This window comes from Struthio camelus, chromosome 8, assembly GCF_040807025.1.
Source record: "Struthio camelus isolate bStrCam1 chromosome 8, bStrCam1.hap1, whole genome shotgun sequence".
In the NCBI taxonomy this organism is placed as follows: Eukaryota; Metazoa; Chordata; class Aves; order Struthioniformes; family Struthionidae; genus Struthio; species Struthio camelus.
Genome location: NC_090949.1, coordinates 28,049,964 through 28,067,000, shown reverse-complemented (window position 1 = coordinate 28,067,000; position 17,037 = coordinate 28,049,964). Strand labels below are relative to the sequence as shown.

At 50.2% G+C, this 17,037-nt stretch overlaps 3 protein-coding genes across 9 annotated transcripts; 1 reads left to right on the top strand and 2 right to left on the bottom strand.

Annotated features, from left to right (window-relative positions):
* Positions 1-131: 131 nt before the first annotated feature.
* Positions 132-4,680, bottom strand: NSUN4 (NOP2/Sun RNA methyltransferase 4). The gene is made up of 6 exons (XM_068953032.1): positions 4,567-4,680; positions 3,860-4,272; positions 3,142-3,296; positions 2,379-2,533; positions 1,453-1,577; positions 132-631 (listed from the first exon to the last, which is right to left on the bottom strand). The coding sequence occupies exons 1-6, from the start codon at positions 4,678-4,680 to the stop codon at positions 358-360; spliced, it is 1,236 nt and encodes a 411-aa protein (XP_068809133.1). The 3' UTR covers positions 132-357.
* Positions 4,681-5,892: 1,212 nt separating this feature from the next.
* UQCRH (ubiquinol-cytochrome c reductase hinge protein) lies at positions 5,893-8,126 on the bottom strand. Its single transcript, XM_009674206.2, has 4 exons — positions 7,689-8,126; positions 7,264-7,296; positions 6,687-6,848; positions 5,893-6,181 (listed from the first exon to the last, which is right to left on the bottom strand). Exons 1-4 carry the CDS (start codon positions 7,728-7,730, stop codon positions 6,149-6,151), a joined length of 270 nt encoding a protein of 89 aa, XP_009672501.1. The 5' UTR covers positions 7,731-8,126; the 3' UTR covers positions 5,893-6,148.
* Positions 8,100-16,991, top strand: LRRC41 (leucine rich repeat containing 41). 7 transcript variants are annotated; one of them, XM_068953020.1, is made up of 11 exons: positions 8,112-8,310; positions 8,388-8,474; positions 9,095-9,136; positions 9,446-9,516; positions 10,008-11,184; positions 12,607-12,852; positions 13,731-13,895; positions 14,464-14,562; positions 15,095-15,217; positions 15,291-15,366; positions 16,678-16,991. In XM_068953020.1, exons 1-11 carry the CDS (start codon positions 8,208-8,210, stop codon positions 16,910-16,912), a joined length of 2,424 nt encoding a protein of 807 aa, XP_068809121.1. In that variant the 5' UTR covers positions 8,112-8,207; the 3' UTR covers positions 16,913-16,991. The 7 variants fall into 7 exon arrangements, with proteins under 7 accessions (XP_068809123.1, XP_068809125.1, XP_068809121.1 ...); XM_068953022.1 differs by lacking the exon at positions 9,095-9,136 and having other exon boundaries at positions 8,100-8,310; XM_068953024.1 differs by lacking the exon at positions 9,095-9,136 and having other exon boundaries at positions 8,102-8,310; positions 9,310-9,516.
* Positions 16,992-17,037: the final 46 nt, after the last annotated feature.

Genomic DNA, 17,037 nt, shown 5'->3' with positions numbered 1-17,037 from the left:
AACATCTGCACAGGGCAATTTAGCCCATGCTGAGACAGACGGGATGGACTGCTCTCCCTGATAGGCCTTCTCTCGCCTTCCAAGATTAAACACCTCAGTCTTAAACAAATAAATGAGTAGGAGAGTCCATGGTAGGTCTTTCTCATTTATTCTCAATGCCTGCAGTAAAGAGCAGGTTTCATTTAGGACATTTTAAAAAGAAAAATAAATACAAAGCAGTTTTGCTTTCCCTAGAAACTTGGGGTACTTCATTATAGCCAGCAGCAGGGAAGCAAGATCAGTTCCATTCAAGATGGCCCAGGAAGGTACAGTGGGGAAACTGAAGCTGCCACAGAGCCAAGAGGTCTGTCATTCCCTCTACGCTCGACGTAATTTGCAGAAATACATAGGTCCAAAGTTGGCGGTAAGGTGAGGAAGAACAAGCTCCCCCAGCCTGCAGTCTGAGGAGAAAGAAAACGTATCCTGGAAGAGGGTCCGGAAGTGGCTCAAGTCCTCAACATGGGTACCAATGTTAAATTCAGTTTCTGCAATTTCTACGGCTCTCTCGATCACATATTCATTCTGCAGCTGAGAGAGGGAGCACGAAGAATACACAACTTCTCCTCCTGGCTTGGTAGCAAGGATCCCAGCCCTACAGGCAAAATGAAAACATACTATCACAACAAGAAAAGGATTGTAGTGGAACACCAGCATTTCTGCCCTCTGAAATTAGGAAGCCAGGCCTTAACTCCTAAGAGATGGAAAGAGACAAGCCTCCTTGACCTCTGCAGACTCAGCAGCCTCACAAACTTCCTGCAGTTTCAGGACTGTTTTAGACCACAGCAACGCGGGTGAGAAAAATGCTTAGATCGATAAAACATTAAAAATGGGAGAATCACTACTGCAAAGTAGTTGAAAGGAATAATCTTACAGTCACCTCCAAGTGAGTGGGATAAGAGTAAATACAGAGCAAGAGGCTCTGGTAGAGAATTCCATCACAGTGCTTTAACTAAGCTCCGCTTTGTTATTGCCACATTTCATAGTCATAGCCTCCCTAGTGAAACAGGGGTAATGAAGCTCCCTCATGCCCGGTGTTGCTGTGACGAGATGCGGAGAGCTCAGGAATCCTCCACGGCTGACTGCCAGGACCTGGGAGATCATCCTAAGAAAGGACATTGCTATATCCATTCCCTTTCTTAAACTCTCCTTATTACCTCCTCGTGGTCACTGCTGGAGAGAGCAAGGACGTTTGGTCTGACCAAGCACGCTTTTACCTTCTTACGTTCCTTGTGGTTTAGTATGTGCAACTACTGCAGTTCCAAAAACTGCATGCATTTTCCACATTTGGCAGTAGGAGCCTGAGCTCTCATACAGGCACACGTAACGAGATAAGCGGTTTCAGTGCTGGGCACCCACAGAGCTGCTCTCATAAAAACACAAATGGCAGCATGGCATAGCTTTAACTTCACTCACACTAGCAGCTGTAACTGCAGCATTGGCAACATCTGACGCTCCTTGGATCTCCTTTTGTTGAAGATGTTGTTCTCCTCCTCCATGACGGAGTGCCTGTCAGTCGTGCAGGGAACATCCACAAGGACCTGCAGCAGCAGAGATCCGGCAATAGACCCTATGCCCAGTTCAAGCTCAGAAAATCTCCTGTCACAACCTTTTTTTCACCTAGCTCCTCCGCCCTTGCCACACACAAGCTAGATTAATGCAGCTCTTTATACTTTGCCTAGCTCATCATACTGACAGAATGCAGGTATATACCTGCACTGAATCGTTATTTGTTTGGCTGCTTCTGAGTCTCCTGGATGAGCAAACAGACACAAAAGTGCTGAATAATTTCACATTCTCACACATATCCTCATTTAAAGTTTCCACTCAGTGCATCTTGTTGATACTTGCTACTGTGGCAGTTACCCATATGGATACAGTTATGCACGGCCAAAGCTTAACCACCTCCTGGAGCAACAAAATCACCTCTCACAAGCAAAACAAACTGTTATGTGCAAACACAGCTGGAACACCAACACACTCCTGACTGACAGAGGCAAGAATCCGGGGCCTGGGAGTGGGTGACAAGAAAGCCTCAAGTATCTAAGCCTCAAATTTAAGCCCTTGCATGCTATAAATTAGGAAGGGTTCTTTTAAGGGCTATTATACAAGTAGATACAGGTAAAACTTAGCATGGCCCTACTCCAGATCCTACAGGAAGTAGGCAAGCGTAGCTAGAGGAAACATTACTCTACATATGGCTTAGCCTTACCTCTTTCTGTGCGTGTCAGACTACAGAGAGCTGGGCCGACCCAGCTACAGTGTCGGACAAGCTACTGTCTTCCTCTGAAAAAGGAGGAACTGAACTCAGCAGGCTTATCTTCCTGTTCTTGGTTACCTACCTTATGGAAAGTTCCACCTTCCAGTTCCCCCCAGTTCCTTCCGTCCCATGAAGTGACGCACACAGCTTCCCTGATTTGCTTGGGAACATAGCTATTGAGAATCTGGTGCAGCCTCCTTGTGCGAGAAATAGAGACATCATTGGCTGCCAGATGCCCTGAGGTGAGAGAAACAAAATGGCACACTGAGAAATTCACTCTGAAAATACTACATCTGACTCCTACCTCTTATGATCACAAAGGATTAATGGCCAGATGGGCATTTCCTGGGGAATAAACATATATTGCAGACGAGAGGTTGCCAAACTTGGGTAGGTGCAGTGAACACTGCAGGTACAAAAGCTACACCAAAGCTATACATTGCCTTTCTCCCAAAAAAAACCAGAAAAAAGCTTCCAGCAAAAGGCAAAAGCTTTCATCTCTCTCTACATCCTAGCACTGAAGCAACAGGAGTCCCCAGCTCTATGTGAAAGAAAGAAAGAAAGAAAGATAGAAAGAAATGCCTTTCTCCCCACCCCTGTTTCTGGACAGGCACTGAGTCAGGAACTGCATCATCACCAGAGTCACAACCCTGTTCTGCTAGGATGAAATACACCAAGTTTGCAAAGATCCACATCAAAATAATTCCCAGAGAATCATTCCTTATTGCCCCCAGTGTAGCTCTCATATTATCCGGGGATGGGAGGAGTTACCACAGCAAACTCTCTCATCCCAGTTTTACACAGCAGTACCAGGCTGAACGGTGGGGATTAATGCCCTTACTTACCACAAAACCCCGTCTGCAGGATAGCCAGAGTCTTGCCACCTGGAGCTGCACAGAGGTCAAGGACAAAGTCATTAGGTTGAATGTTAAGTGCCAAAACAGGCAAAACAGATGCTGCATCCATGAGATAATAGTTGAGGATCCCCAGAATGTCTGGCCTGGTTTGTGTACAAAAAAAAAAAAAAAAAAAAGCATGTGAGGAAAAAAAACAAGTGAAAGTTAAGATGAGTACATACAAAAGAAGTTGACATTAACAAGCATTCAAACCCTGAGACTGGCAATAATAACGTATAGTTTCTACTATGAGCGTTCAATTAACATTAAAAAAGTTTGGCTGGATATAGTCTAGCGCTTCTCATAACCAAGTAATAATGTCTTTTAAAAGCATGATTTTTAATTCTTTACCTCATTCAAGCACAAATGTGCCAGTATTATGTGTATTTAATACCGGGGTGAAGAAAACAAGAAAATGACCCTTCCCTACCCCAAGGCTTTTGTTTTGCTGAGGTCTTGCAACACTGGGATGAGAGCAGTAAGTTCAGTTTCTATTCTGGAATTCCTGCCCTTTCTGTCATGAAACTGCTACAAAACGGGCTCTTCTAAGAAACCTAGATTTGTAAGATGAGTGTCCCTTTTCAAAGAGGAGATCTGAAAAGGGCACTGTAAATATCTGTGTGCAGCACAAGACCCCCCAACTCTCCGGTTAGTGCGGCCACCTTACCGTGCAGAACGAAAGCGAGTGACATCGCCTCTGGGGAACGTGTAACACTTGATATTGGAGGTGACAGAGGCAGAAAGCGGTGGCGGCGCCTCTGCCTGTTTCACAGCCTGGTGTTCACCAGGCGCTTCCTGGGACGCGCCGTCCTCCCTCCCTGCTTGTTCTGCAACCGGATCCCGCTGCAAACGCTGGACCTTGTGCAGGGCTTCAGAAATAAAATCCACGGCATTTAACAGCTCCAGCTCTTGGGTGACGCGGCCAACATCCGCAAAGTTGTTGACGAGGGCGCCGTACTTCTGCTCGGACAGAAGGCTGACGCGGATGGAAGGCCAGGCGTCCTTAAACTGCAAGCTGTAGTTCATGTCGAAGTTCTGCAGAGCCAGTCGCGTGGCCGGGACGCGGGGGGCAGTCGTAGCCTTAAGAAAAAAAGGGGGGGGGGAGAGAAGACGACGACATGAGGGATGACAAAATTCCTCGATATCCCAGGGCTCCCCAACCTCTGCATTTCTCAGGGAGACCCAAACCCTTGGCGCCGTGTGGCCACAAGTCCCTGCGTCCTCCGCAGCCCCTTTTGCCACAGGAGCGGCACCGCCCGCCTGAGGGAGCGACGGGCCGAGGGCGCCGAGGGCTTCAGGGGCCGGGGAGCGGGAAATGGCGGCCTCCCCGCGGGCTGCCGGCCGGCGGGAAATGGCGGCCCCGGCCTCGCTCACCCATTTCTCCTTGTGGCGGTAGCGGCGCGGCCCCGGGCCCAACGCCGCCGCCGCCGGGCCCCGCCGCAGCAGCAGCAGCGCGGCCGCCCGCCCGCCGCCGCCGAGCGCCGCCATGGCCCCGCGCCGCCGCCGGGGCGGGCAGCAGGGAGGAGCGAGGCGCGGCGGCGGCGGCGGCGGCCAGCAGGCGGCGAGGCGGGTGTTGGAGCGCGGGGCCCGGCGCGGCGGCCGGTCGTGCGCGTCCCCCCCGCCCCGGGCCTTCTTTCACAACCCGAGCCAGGGGGAAAACGCGGACCCTTACTCCTAACTCGTCGCGCTTCCCCGAAGAAAGCGCCGTTTCAGTCCCTGAGGGCTCACATCAGGACCCCATCAGCAAAAGGATTACGGACTACTATATCGTTAAGACAACCGCCGAGTTTTTAAAAAATGTTATTTTTTAACTCTGATGATTTAAAAACCGCTGAGAAAGCATTTGCGGCCCTGTGAAACATCCCCATTTTTCCAGCGCTGAACAACCTCCCGCCCAGAGCCGCAGCCCGAGGTCGTCCGGGCAGGGGGATCCAACCTCACCCCCAGCAGGGCCTCCTCTCTCCCCAGCAGCGCTCGGAGCCCCAAGGACGGCTCACAGCCCGGGCTCTAGCGCCGCTGCGACTTCTTGCGCTGGAGAGCAGGGGCGAACCATCTCGCCAGGTCTGTCTACAGCCACCCGGTTGCTTCGTGCAAGACCGCAGTAGAGAAGAGGCTCCTCCGACCTCTGGCAGCAATAGGTGGCAGTGAGGGACAGCTGCCAGCTTTCCCCACAAGGCACTTTATAGTGACAAGGCTGCGCATTGCGGCTTCCCAAAAGGCAGGTACCAGGTTTCAAGCTCTGAAATAAATAGGGCCATTAAAAAAAAAAAAAAACCAAAAACACACATGAAAAGGCTGTTTAAAAAGAAAAGTCTTCAACCAGTGCAAAGACATAATTTTTCTCAGCTGTTCAAGTACACCATGTAAGCTGTATTTCTCCCCTAAAAAAAAGAGTCACTCCATATCATCTGGTAGGCAGCAAGTATTTTTGGAAGGCGTTTAATTTAGTCACAACTTACTGAATGAACAACACCCATCTTGAGCAGCTTAAAAAAATCTTTTGGTAAGAGAAAAACTCTTACTTATGGGATTGCATTCCAACTGTTGCTCATAATGGCTGTACAGAAAGGATGTTCCCAAAAGTGAAGAAAAGCCTCTGCCATCCACTCCCACCGACAGACTCCAACCCACCCTGCTTTCATCTCTTAACCTGGTATTGGTGCAAGTCAGAACCACAAGGATTAAGAAATAAAAGGAAGATATTTCCACAGGAACTTTTAATGTTTAATATGGAAAATTACAGAACATCAACATGGGTTTTGTGTAGCTGCACATCTTCCATGAAAACAGATGCAATGATATGCCAACACTCAGTCACTGCCAGGCTGCCAGAAAGCCGTTTCATTTATATTTCACATTCACAATAAACAGGCAGCAAGCAATACTGTGAATCCAAGAACCATCTACAAGGATTTTCTGTTGGATCGTGGAAGTAGATGAACAATTACTCCAGAGTTCACTTCAGTTTATTAAAGAGTTTGTGAGCAACCTAAAAAAAGAAAGGACAAAGCACTCACTGTTAAGTTCTCTCAGTTCAAAAAAATCCGGAAGCCAAGACAGTTTTTCACCCATCACTTGGTTTTCTATACCACTAATACGCATGACTCTCCACCCTCTCTGCTCTTCTCAATGTTTTACAAATACTAGAAAGTCATTTCAAAAAACTAACAGGCTGAGATTTCTTACAAGGCATCACCTCAGACAAAAAGGGGTAATTCTGAATAGGTAATGCTAACATAGCAAAGCTATTTGTACGGCACAAAAATGTGATCCACTTACTCCACTGTTTAATAGCCTACAGCATTTCAGATGGAATTGTAATAAGTAGGAAACATATTTACTGTTAAACTACACTTCTTCAGAGCTCCCTCTGACTGGGACTCAACAGTTACTAAGCCTCACACTCAAATTATTTTCACTCTTAGAAATACAGTTAAACACACTTCTGCTCACAGCATCAGCAGGGATGTTACACCCACCCGTGCTGCACTTACACAGTGGTCCCTGGCATGCAGAAAGTCAAAGAGCTCCTCTGTGCACTGCTCTTCTGTTTGGGACCTCGAGGACACTCGTGCATCACACAACTCCAGACGTTCCCGTGCCTTCACGCATTGCTCGGTCTGCTCACAGTGCTCCCTAACTGTGGTTAAAGGATCCTGCAGACACAGAACTGCGATGAGAACAAAGAGACCTTGCAATGCAGCAATTTTTCTCCTCAAAGTTCATTGTTTTACATGGCCTGATGGGAGCCATACACCCATACAAGAGTCTAGATTCAAACTACTTCCATCCTAAGCTTTGTATCACCAGCATAAACCAGGAAACAGCCACTCAAACCTACATATGCGTGCTCTAGTGCTGAGATCCACAGCGTGTCTCTTTCACCAGGAGCAACAAGCTGCCGTGCAGACTATGGAGCAGAGCAGTCCGTGCCCAGGCCGCGCACGCAGCAGGTGCAGGGAGTCACACCCGCGTGACAGCGCGGGGAGGGCCCAGCTGCGCTGCACCCACCCCTCCCCATCGGCACCACCGACCCAGGCCCCCGCTGCGCTGCCGTCTCCAGCGTCTTACCACCAGCTCCTCTTCCTCCTCCTCTTCCTCCTCCTGGGGATAAACCAGAGCACAGTCGTTACCGACCCGCATGGCCTCGCCGCCCGCCCCGAGACGCCTCGGTCCGCCGCGGCCCCGCGAACCTCGGGATGGGGCTACGGCGGCCGGCGGCGGTTACAAGCCGCCAGCCGTACGCGGGCTACGGAGCCCGGCAAGGGTCAGCGTACGCTGGATGAGCGCCTCCAGGCTGAACGGGGGCCGGCAAGGGTCACGCCGAAGCCAGCGTTCTATCCCCACAGAGCGGCTGCAATACGGCAGCCGTCAGGGCTCAGTCCGCGCTACCCTGAGGGCGGAGAGGAAATGCACCCGCCCCACCCGCTCTACAGCCCCATCGCCGCGGGGAGGGCGCGGGGGCAGGGGAGAACGCTAGGGCCGGCACCGCTCACCTCGGGCTCTCCAGCGTGAACGACGTTATCGTGCAGCCCCATCTCCCCGCGCCTCCGCTGCAGCCGGGCAGAAGGACTCACCAGGGTCACCCGCCGGAAACACCGCTTCCCGCACCGGAAACGGAAGTCAGTCAGCGACACGCCGAGTGACCTCCCCAAGAGAGCCGCGCTTTAGGCCCGAGCACGTCCCCTCCCAGTACGGCTGGGCGTGTGACCTCCTCAAGATGGCTGCCACAGGGCGCCACACTTTTGTCTTTTCTTTTCTTTTTTTTTCCTTCTTTCGGTGAAAGCAACGCTGGGGCCTGGTTTCCGTGACCTCCTTGGCCGAGCTACCCTCCGTTCCTAACCCATGCTGCCGACTGCGGGACAGAGACGCCGCTCAGGTTGACCTCCCCGACATGGCCGCCGGCGCCGTCCGTCCCTCCCCCTCGCCAAGATGGCGCGCGTGGCGGCGCGCTCTCTGCCCTGCCCGAGATGGCGGCGAGCCGGCGGGGGCGCTGAGCGGGGCTCGCCGTGGCCATGGAGGAGGGCGGCGGCGGCGCGGCGGGGCCGCCCAGCCTCTTCGCGCTCAGCGGGGCGGCGGTGAGCTCCAGCATGCGGGCCCTGGAGAGGGACGTGTGGGGTAAGGCGCGGGGCCGGGGGGGCGGCGGGCGCGGGAGCCTGCCCGCACGCTGCCGCCGCCCTCTCCTTCTCCCGCAGCGCTGCCCGGACACGTCCTGCGCGGCCTCCTGCCGCTGCTCAACGTCTTCTACCTGGAGCGGGCCGAGGGCGCCGCGCGCCGCGCAGGTGGGCCGGCGGGGGGCCTGCGGCGGGGGGCCTGCGGCGGGGGGGGGGCCCCACGGGAGGGACCCCCGCGCCTGAGACACGAGCCCCAGAGTGGAGGGACACCGCCTCAGAGCTGGAGGGATGAGCCGCAAACTGGAGACCTGGACCCCAAAGCGGAGGGGCAGCCTGCAAGACTGGAGAGATGGGCCCCAAAGTGGAGGGAACTCCCCCACCCAAAACTAGAGGGATAAACCCCCAAACTGGAGCACACATTTCCCCTGCCCAAGCTAGAGGGACACTTCCCCCAGACTGGAGAAGAGAACCCCTAACTGGAGGACCAGTTCTTTCCCCCCCCCCCCCCCAAACTGTGGAAGGTCCCCTCAGCTGGAGGAACAAACCCCTGCAAACTGGAAAAATGAACCCCAGACACAAAGGACAAAAGCACCCCTCTCCCCAGCCAAGTTGGAGGGGACCCCCCCCCCCCTTCCTTACTCCCTCAAATCAGAGGGAGAAAGCCTTGCAAACTGGAAAATAAACCCTAAACTGGAGGGATGAACCCAAAGAGCGCAATTATAGCCCTTGCCTGGGACACCAGTAGCTTGGCTTTGCCACCTCATCGCAAACACATGGAAATCCGGCAGGAAAGGTCGCTACTCCGGTCCAAAATCCAGTCATGGATGCAGGTGAGGTTTTTACAGAATTTTGGGGTGTGTTGTAACTCTCTTGGCTCACCAATTTGCTTCTTTTGAGGACCAGCAAAAACAGCCATTTTTGAAGTCCTATCTGTTAAAAGGCAGTGTTTTTTACCTTGTCACATCCTACATAACAAATGTAAAACAACTTCCTTCTGCTCTAGGGGTCTGAATTTGCTTCTCCCTAGAAAGCTGTTCCCTCATCTGCCCAAATGCACATATGAACCCCAAGGAGGGACAGTCTGCAGAAGGACTTGAGGCTGGGAAGAAGAAGTAAAGGCACCTAGTTTCTTTTTTCAGGCCTCTCAACGCAGCCAATCTGGCGCAAGCTCTGGGATGATGTGATGAAAACCAGGCCACCCAACTCAGAGGTGAGGAAAAGCCACTCATGGGGAGTGGAGAAGGAGCACAAAGCAAATGCCCTGGCTTTGGCAGAGTTTTCTTTACATAGAAGAACTGAAGAAGCTCCACTGATTTGGCATAACAAGAGAATGGTTAGGAGACAATTTAACCACAGTCTATAAATAGACAGCCAGGAAGAAAATTTTTGATAATGTATTCTTTAATAATTTAGCTTCACCTTCAAACTGCTGAATGTATTAAATTAAGCTAGAAGCAGAATGAAAAGATAGCAGTGAGAGTAATTCAGTGTTTGAACAAGCATACTGAAGAAGAATGTTGTGGACTAGGAAAGCAGTTTCAGTTGTGCTAGTGGTAGTTTTATTTGAGGCCATATTTACTAGAAGCTTAGCAGAGAGCAATAATTTGATTTGGAATGAGAAGGATCTTAGATGACTTTCTCTTAACGTGGCTCTGTTGAATGCATTTTGTCCTGGTTAACCTTAAGGTGATGTAATTGCAGAATATAACCTGCTGGAGGAAGAAGTTCCTTGAAACATTCTTCTCAAACGTTCTTCATGGCGTGTTGGATGTTTCTTCTGACTGGCGTCTCAACGACAATGATTTTTCACCGTTGCTCCACAGCTCACAGCACGTTACCCAGCTCACTCTCTGCAACATGCTGCAGGGGGTGATTGAGCTCACTGCTGAACGTAACCAAAGGGTGCTTGAAAACCTCGCTGGCTCCCTGCGGATACTGAAGTTTCGGCATCTGCTCTCCTCTGATCAGTCTATCAGACATTTGCTGGTTTTACTTCTTCACCGGCTGATTCATCATGGCTCTGTCAGCCAAGTGTCCATGTATTCCTGGCCTGTTCCTGACACAGTTCTTCTCATTCTCATCTTGAGCGTGAGTGCTGGGTATTGGCACTCAGGAAAGGGGCTTATGTATCACAGCAGCCCTTGTGGCTTTTGCAGAGTGGGCAACGCCCAAAGCCAGGAGTCCGCACAAGAGCGATCAGAGATGGGCCGTTGCGATGAGAGGGAATGGAGCAATGGTGAGAACCAGCAGGCTTCCCCCAGAGTGCTTGAGGAGGCTGACACGCAAGAAGAAGCGAATGCATGCGGGGCTGACGCTCCCCAGAGCTCAGCCTTCTCTGGACTGAGGAGTCATCCTTCCCAAAACCTCGTATGTGAGGAGGGAAGCAGTGAGGCGTCCTGTGACCCCACCGGTGTTAAAGACCCCCCTGGAGGGTCTTCTTGTTGCCTCTCAGGAAGGCTGTCCTGTCACCCCGTTCTTCGAAAGCCACGTAGACGTCTGAAATCTGCGGTAGGGAGGAGACGCCGCTGCCCTAGGCAAAGCAGGGGGACGTATGATAACCCAGAAGACCTTTATGATTTTGTTTTTACTATTGCTAAAGAGAATGCTTCAGAGTTGCTGCATAAAAACATTGTCGCAGAAGGCGAAAGTGCAGATAACTGGACTAGTTCCTCTACAGGTTCTCCGTGCTCCAGCAGTGCTGGCTGTAAGAAACGAGGAGGATCTGCTGGGATCTTTTCTCTGAAAGCTGCTCACCGCTTCCGAAGTGTGTCCACACTGGAATTGTTCTCCGTTCCTTTGACTGGCGACACATGTCGGACTCTGAGTAACCTGTTGAGCTCCTGGGTGTCATTAGAAAACCTGGTTCTGTCTTACAATGGTTAGTTGTATGAACAGGACGCTTTCTTCCAGCTTTGTTTTAATAGTGGGACTTACTGCTCAGGTTTACCCTCCTTTTGTTTATTTTCACTGGAATGAGCATTTTAAGAGTAACTAGTCCCGAAAATGGCATTCGCAAAGACATATAATGAGTGTGAGGAGTCGTTTGAGGGGAGAAGGACAGTCAGGAATGACAGAGAAGGGCCGTTATGTGTTGGAGGAAATGGTGCTGAGATGAAAACACGGATTTGCACAGCCTATGAGGGATGAGGAAAAGAAAGGAACAGGATGTAAACTCAGTAGGATCTCAAGGGCGCGTGATGTGGCTAGGAGACAAAACGGAACACAGAGCAAACTCTGTTCAAATACCGGGTCCAACTTCCGTATGGGGAAGTGTGACAGGCCCACCCTAAGCCTGCCAGTTTTCCCAGGCAGGTGGATTCTCTCATGCTGTGTTTTCATGTGGGAGGAAAACCCTTGCACTGTGGGACAGGTAATGGAATGGGAGACCGATAATCAACTAATGTAGCGAATGAGGTGTAGCAAGTTCTAAGGGTACTGAACGGAAAAGAGCAGAGTTGTGATGATCTTGAATGTCCACTGGTCAGGACAGGAATCTGTGACTTACTGGTTTTGCATTTGCAAGTGGTGATCTGTATGAAAGATCAGAGCCAAACACTTCCAGCCAAACACTAACTGCATAAATTCTGTTCCTTAGAAAACGTTTTGGTCCATTCATTCCTGTGATACGGATTTCCCTCTTTATTTATGATCTAGTGAAAGGCTACCGGATTAGTTTTTACCAACAGGAGGCAATGCTCAGTTTCGGCCTTGCATCCAGTCCTCCTACCTGCCCGGAAGAGACGGTACAGCAAGAAATACAGGATGCCCCACAGGCATATGGGAGGTACTCGAAGTGAGGAAGTCCAGGCAAAACACACTTACGGTCTTTACCCTGAACACAGCCTGAGATCTGAATATCCCTGGGTTAGTGCGCTAGACAGTTGCAAGTGATTTCGATGGCAGCGTTCCTACTGCTTCCTAGGAGAACTGGAAGTCTGCATGCTGGTCTCTGTTCCAGTAATTGTTTGTACTAAGAGGGGAAGTGCCAGCAGGAGAGAATGGGGCCCTTCTGCCCAGAACAGCCCATGGCCCTGTGCTCATAGGCTTTCTTGAGCAGGGGAAGAACCCAATCTCCATCTCCCTCTTAAGCTCTAGCTTAAGAACTTGTGGATAAAACATATGTAGCAGAAACCCTCTTCTCCTCTGGCACTTTGTGGATTTAGCCCTTGGCTTCAGCTGCTTGGCTGGGCACTAAACTGAAAGCTCCACTGTTGATGTCAGCTCCAGCCATGTGTGTTTCAGCTATGATTCTGTATGTGTGTGACACCAGTCTTGCTTTCTGTAAAAATGTTGGTTCCAGGCCTGGGAGATAACATCTTCTGCCTCCTGTCTGGGCTCCGGGCCCTCTCCCGCCACTCAGACTGCTGCCTTCACGTGGTGCGTGTGAGCGACGTGTTCTCTCACATCCCCTGCATGGACCTTGTTCGCTGCATCCTGAGTGCCTTTCCCCGGCTCCATACGCTCTCAGTCAGCTTCGATCTCAAAAACCAGCTGGAGGGGAACAGACCAGAAGGGAATCCAAGCTGCAGGGAGGCAGAAATCCCAGGTAGGGAACAGATTTTGAGCGATGAACAAGATGTGGCTGTTAGAGCTGTAAAAGCTTGGTGCAAAAGATTTGAATTCCACATAGTCCCAAGTGACATGCAATTAGGCGATTACAACCTCACCTTCCTAGTTTACATAGTGTTGCAGTTTGTCGTTTCCAGTCTTTCATATGGACCTTGGAGCCCAAGTCTTGGACAAAGTATATTTTTGCTTTGCACAAGGCCAGTCAGAACCTGCTAGTAATGGCTGTCCATGCAGCCTGCAGGGAGCATATCTCACCAGGCCTTTAAATTGTTCAGGAGTTTCTGCTCTGTCCATCCTATTGTTGATGATGCTCTAAGCCTTACACAGCTTTGGCCTACCTACCCTTGAGCGGAGGGAAAGTATCTTTCGATCATCACAATACCAGAGGTAATGGCAAAACACTTTCCAGGCCTCTGGGTTACTATCTGGGAACTGTAGCAGGGTGTTCTCAGCTCAGAGGTGTCTCATCACTCTTGTTAGCCCCTGAACAGAACAGAAAAGCAGAAACCAAAGCCTGAGTCGGTATCAAGTGCGGCCAGTGAAGACTGTGCTCTGGGGGACGCTGACTGGTTTGTGGATAGATGGTGAACTTTTCTAAAGTAGCGTTTCGCTACCAGAACATGGTAGAAATTGGTGGCCCCGTGGTCATTTCCCCTGAAATGGGCCTTCAGTGATTTAAAGTTATCGTAAGTCTGTGTTGCCGTACAGCTCTGTGGGGCAGGAGGCTCGGCACAGGCACTTTCTACCGGTTTAAATGATAGCCATGTCAGCTAGGCTTCTTGCTTGTTCCAGCGAGCTTTACTGAGGACAGGTACTCCAGACTGAGCTCTTTCAATGTTGGTTTTCTTCCCTTAGAGAGCTGCCTGGAGCAGCTGGAAATCCGATTCCCCAGGGAACCTCTGCACACTGCGTTCCTGCTGCCGGTGCTGAAGGCATCAAGGTCTCTCCAGCAGTTGTCCCTTGACAGCGCTGCACTGCCCTGTCCTCAGGAGCTTGAGCATCTTTTGCAGGCACTCAGAGGTACTGTGCTAAACCGTGTGTAGCATTGCTGGAACAGACAGAGTAGCCCCCTTGCTGTGATTGCCCATCCTAGGAGCCTCACTGCTTGCTTTTTAGTTGGCTTAGACTCTGCTAGAGCCTGATGCAGACACCCCCATTTCCTGCTTGCTGTTGAGCTGGCCAGGTTCAGCTTGAGTCTGGAAGCAATTCTACTGCATTTATGAGGCTCTGCACCCAAGCTGCTAGGGCACATCTGCTGGGAGTACTTAGATGCTCAGGCGCCTGAACCTCCTGGATGTAAGCTCTGGGCTCTTGCCATGTCCTTCAGCCTTTTTAGCATGGAGCCAGCTCAGGTGGGTCCCTTTCTTCCACGTGGACATCCTTGAAGTCAGTTGAGAAAAGGAATTGGGTGTCAGCCATCCCACTTTGTGCTGATCATTCAGCACATGAATGATCCTGCACAGCGGGCTGTTCCCTCTTTATTTATTCACAGTCCAATCAATGTCTGAGTGTTAACAGGCAATTGTGTCAGGTTCCTTTTAGTCCGAGGCCATGCAGTGCTTTATCCAGGAACTTGTCTTCCTTTCAGAGTGCAATCCAAACTTGAAGAAACTGAGCTTTCATGATGTGAACCTTGCTGACCACCAGAAAGAAGTTCTGCTTTTGCTTCAGGACCCCATCCTGCAAGGTACGGAAATTCCTAGGCACTGGTGCTTGAAAAGCTGCTCTGGGCTGCTCTGCAGGTGGCTGCTTTTGGTGGGCTGATGTTTTAATAGGTGATCTTAGGATGTACAAGGTTTAGCCAAATGCCAGTGCCCCAGGGCAGATCTGTAGCTGTTGGCAGAGTGGGACTGTATCTGTTTCTCTGAGCCAGCAGAGCAGGGAGAGGAGCAGATGCAAAGTTGGCTGTGCTGCAGAGAGGAGTCCCTAGTCTTGGCTAATAAAACAAAAGGTTTTGAACCTGCAGAGCGTGTCTGCCTTTAATTGGGTCAGCTGGCTAAACCACCTTCCAGGGTGTGATCACTGCTGTCTTCAGGTAACAAAACAGAGGCACTGTCCTATGCTACCCACTGCGAGCATGTTGTAACCTGGTGCCTGCCGCAGGGAAGCTTTGGTTTTGCATATGCATTAGAGGCTGGAGCCATCTGCAGGATGTAATTATGGAATAATGAAGTGTGCAGAGAGTACTAAAATGTACTGTCAATCCATTTCTTCTGTAGAAATCACATTCTCCTTTTGCCGGCTGTTTGAAAGTTGCACTACTGAGTTTTTGTCAGAAATAATCAATACAGTGAAGAGAAACTCATCTCTGAAGAGCCTCAAACTGCCTGGGAATCGCCTTGGTGCGTACTGTTAATTTAAATACTGAGGATAATTTGCAGCTTGTATGTAACACCTGCATTTCCCCCCACTTAGGGAATCACAGGCTGGTTGCCCTTGCAGACATTTTCTCTGAAGATTCCTCCTCTTCTCTTTGCCAGCTGGATGTCAGGTATTCTGCTGCCCTAAACGCACTGAATTTCATGTTTCAGGAGGCCAGAGCTGAAGTGGATTCAGACAGCAGGAGAAGCCTGAGCACAATTCTGTTCCTTCTCCAAGGGAATATGTCCCCAAGAAAAGCTTAGAGAACTTGTGTAATAGGCACCTACCACCTTGGGGACCTCCCAAGAGTCACCAAGGGCAGGCCTGGCCCTCTGAGGCATCACACTGTCTCTTTCACAAATGAGTCAAACTTCATCTTAAAAGCAGCTTTGGTTTTCTGCTCCCTTAAGAGGCTGCTGCAGACCCTCCCTGCTCTGAGGGTTAGAACTAATGTCCTTATATACATTTATTCTTGAGCATCAGCTTGAATAGCTCTGTTCCCACTGCTGTCCCAGCCTGTTGAGAGTGCTCTTGTTTCCCTGTAATGAACTCCTCCTCTGTGTTCTTCTCATCCTCTCTGATCTTTAACCTAAACTGCTCTTCTCTGAGTGGAAATGGTTACAAACATAGACAACAATCTCTTTCATGAGGGCATGGGGCCTCGTATTTCTGTAATACTAATGACTGAGTTTAGCTTTTTTTTTTCCCCCTCCTCCTTAAGGACACATTTTGTTACATTCTTAGGACTTGGCTTGCTGATGTACATAGCATCGACACTTAGTTTGACCATGGGCTCTTCTTTAGCAGCCTTAAATCATGAAGCTCTCTCTCCAACTGGCTGGTTTTGTTTTTCTCACAAAATTAAGTCCAGCATTCAACTTCATATTTATTTACACATCTGTGCAGGGCAAGTGATCTTTTAATCTCCTGGAATACTGGGACCTGACACCTGCTCTCCAGATGCTCTCACAAGGGGGAAGATAAATGATCGCTTACTGCTGAGGTTGGCACTGGGGCCTGTGGGCCGGGCTAGACTTCTTAGTCCAGGCACCTGCCAGCTGCTGAGAGACTGGGGAACACAGCTTAGCTAAGAGCCTGGGATTTCAAGGCCCACAACTAGCTCTACTCAAGTCACTGGTAATAAGGCCAGGCAACTGAGTTTAACTTGTCAGTGGTTCCCAGCATAGTTAAAATACTTTTAATAACTTCCAGCCCTTACCATAACTGGGCTTCAGTTTTGTTTTGCATCAAAACTAATGGATTATTCTGACTCTGTATTGCTGAAGGTTTAAACCTCCTAATTTACTTTGCACTGAAACATTCCAGAATACTTGCATTGGCATTTACTGGAGGGAACAGAAATTGAAACTAATTAAATTATACCCTATACCCTTACTGACTTTTTTTTTTTTTTTCCCCCTGTCATCCTTTCCCTGGAAAGCTCAAATTGCATCAAACCTGATGGGCTTCTGGAGTTCACAAAGAAGCTGGAAGGACACATCCAGCAGAGAGGGGGACACATTAAATTCACCCACCTCCGCCTCTTTCAAAATTGGCTGGACCAGGATGTCGAAACAGCTCAAGAAGCACTTCGGCGTCTCAAAGCTGTGTGCAGCGTGGTCAATGACACGTGGGACTCCTCCCAGGCCTTCGCTGACTACATCAGTGTCATGTGATGGACACATGAACAAGAGAAAACTGATCAGCTTGTACTAAAGCAGTTCAGTCTATGGCTAATAAATTTATTTCTTAGTGCTGGTGGGCTTTTTTTCTCCCCCTGGTCCAAGCAGGGGTACAGTGT

Coding starts and splice junctions, on each gene's coding strand:
- NSUN4 (XM_068953032.1), bottom strand. CDS start 4,680: ATGGCGGCGCTCGGCGGCGGCGGGCGGGCGGCCGCGCTGCTGCTGCTG. Junction 2,534..3,141: donor CCTGCAGACGGGGTTTTGTG/GTAAGTAAGGGC, acceptor CTCTCACCTCAG/GGCATCTGGCAGCCAATGAT. Junction 632..1,452: donor CTGCAGTTACAGCTGCTAGT/GTGAGTGAAGTT, acceptor TTTTGCCTGTAG/GGCTGGGATCCTTGCTACCA.
- UQCRH (XM_009674206.2), bottom strand. CDS start 7,730: ATGGGGCTGCACGATAACGTCGTTCACGCTGGAGAGCCCGAG. Junction 6,849..7,263: donor AGGAGGAAGAGGAGCTGGTG/GTAAGACGCTGG, acceptor CTGTGTCTGCAG/GATCCTTTAACCACAGTTAG. Junction 6,182..6,686: donor TGCATGCCAGGGACCACTGT/GTAAGTGCAGCA, acceptor TTCTTTTTTTAG/GTTGCTCACAAACTCTTTAA.
- LRRC41 (XM_068953020.1), top strand. CDS start 8,208: ATGGAGGAGGGCGGCGGCGGCGCGGCGGGGCCGCCCAGCCTCTTCGCG. Junction 12,853..13,730: donor CAGGGAGGCAGAAATCCCAG/GTAGGGAACAGA, acceptor TTCTTCCCTTAG/AGAGCTGCCTGGAGCAGCTG. Junction 15,218..15,290: donor ACTGCCTGGGAATCGCCTTG/GTGCGTACTGTT, acceptor CCCCCCACTTAG/GGAATCACAGGCTGGTTGCC.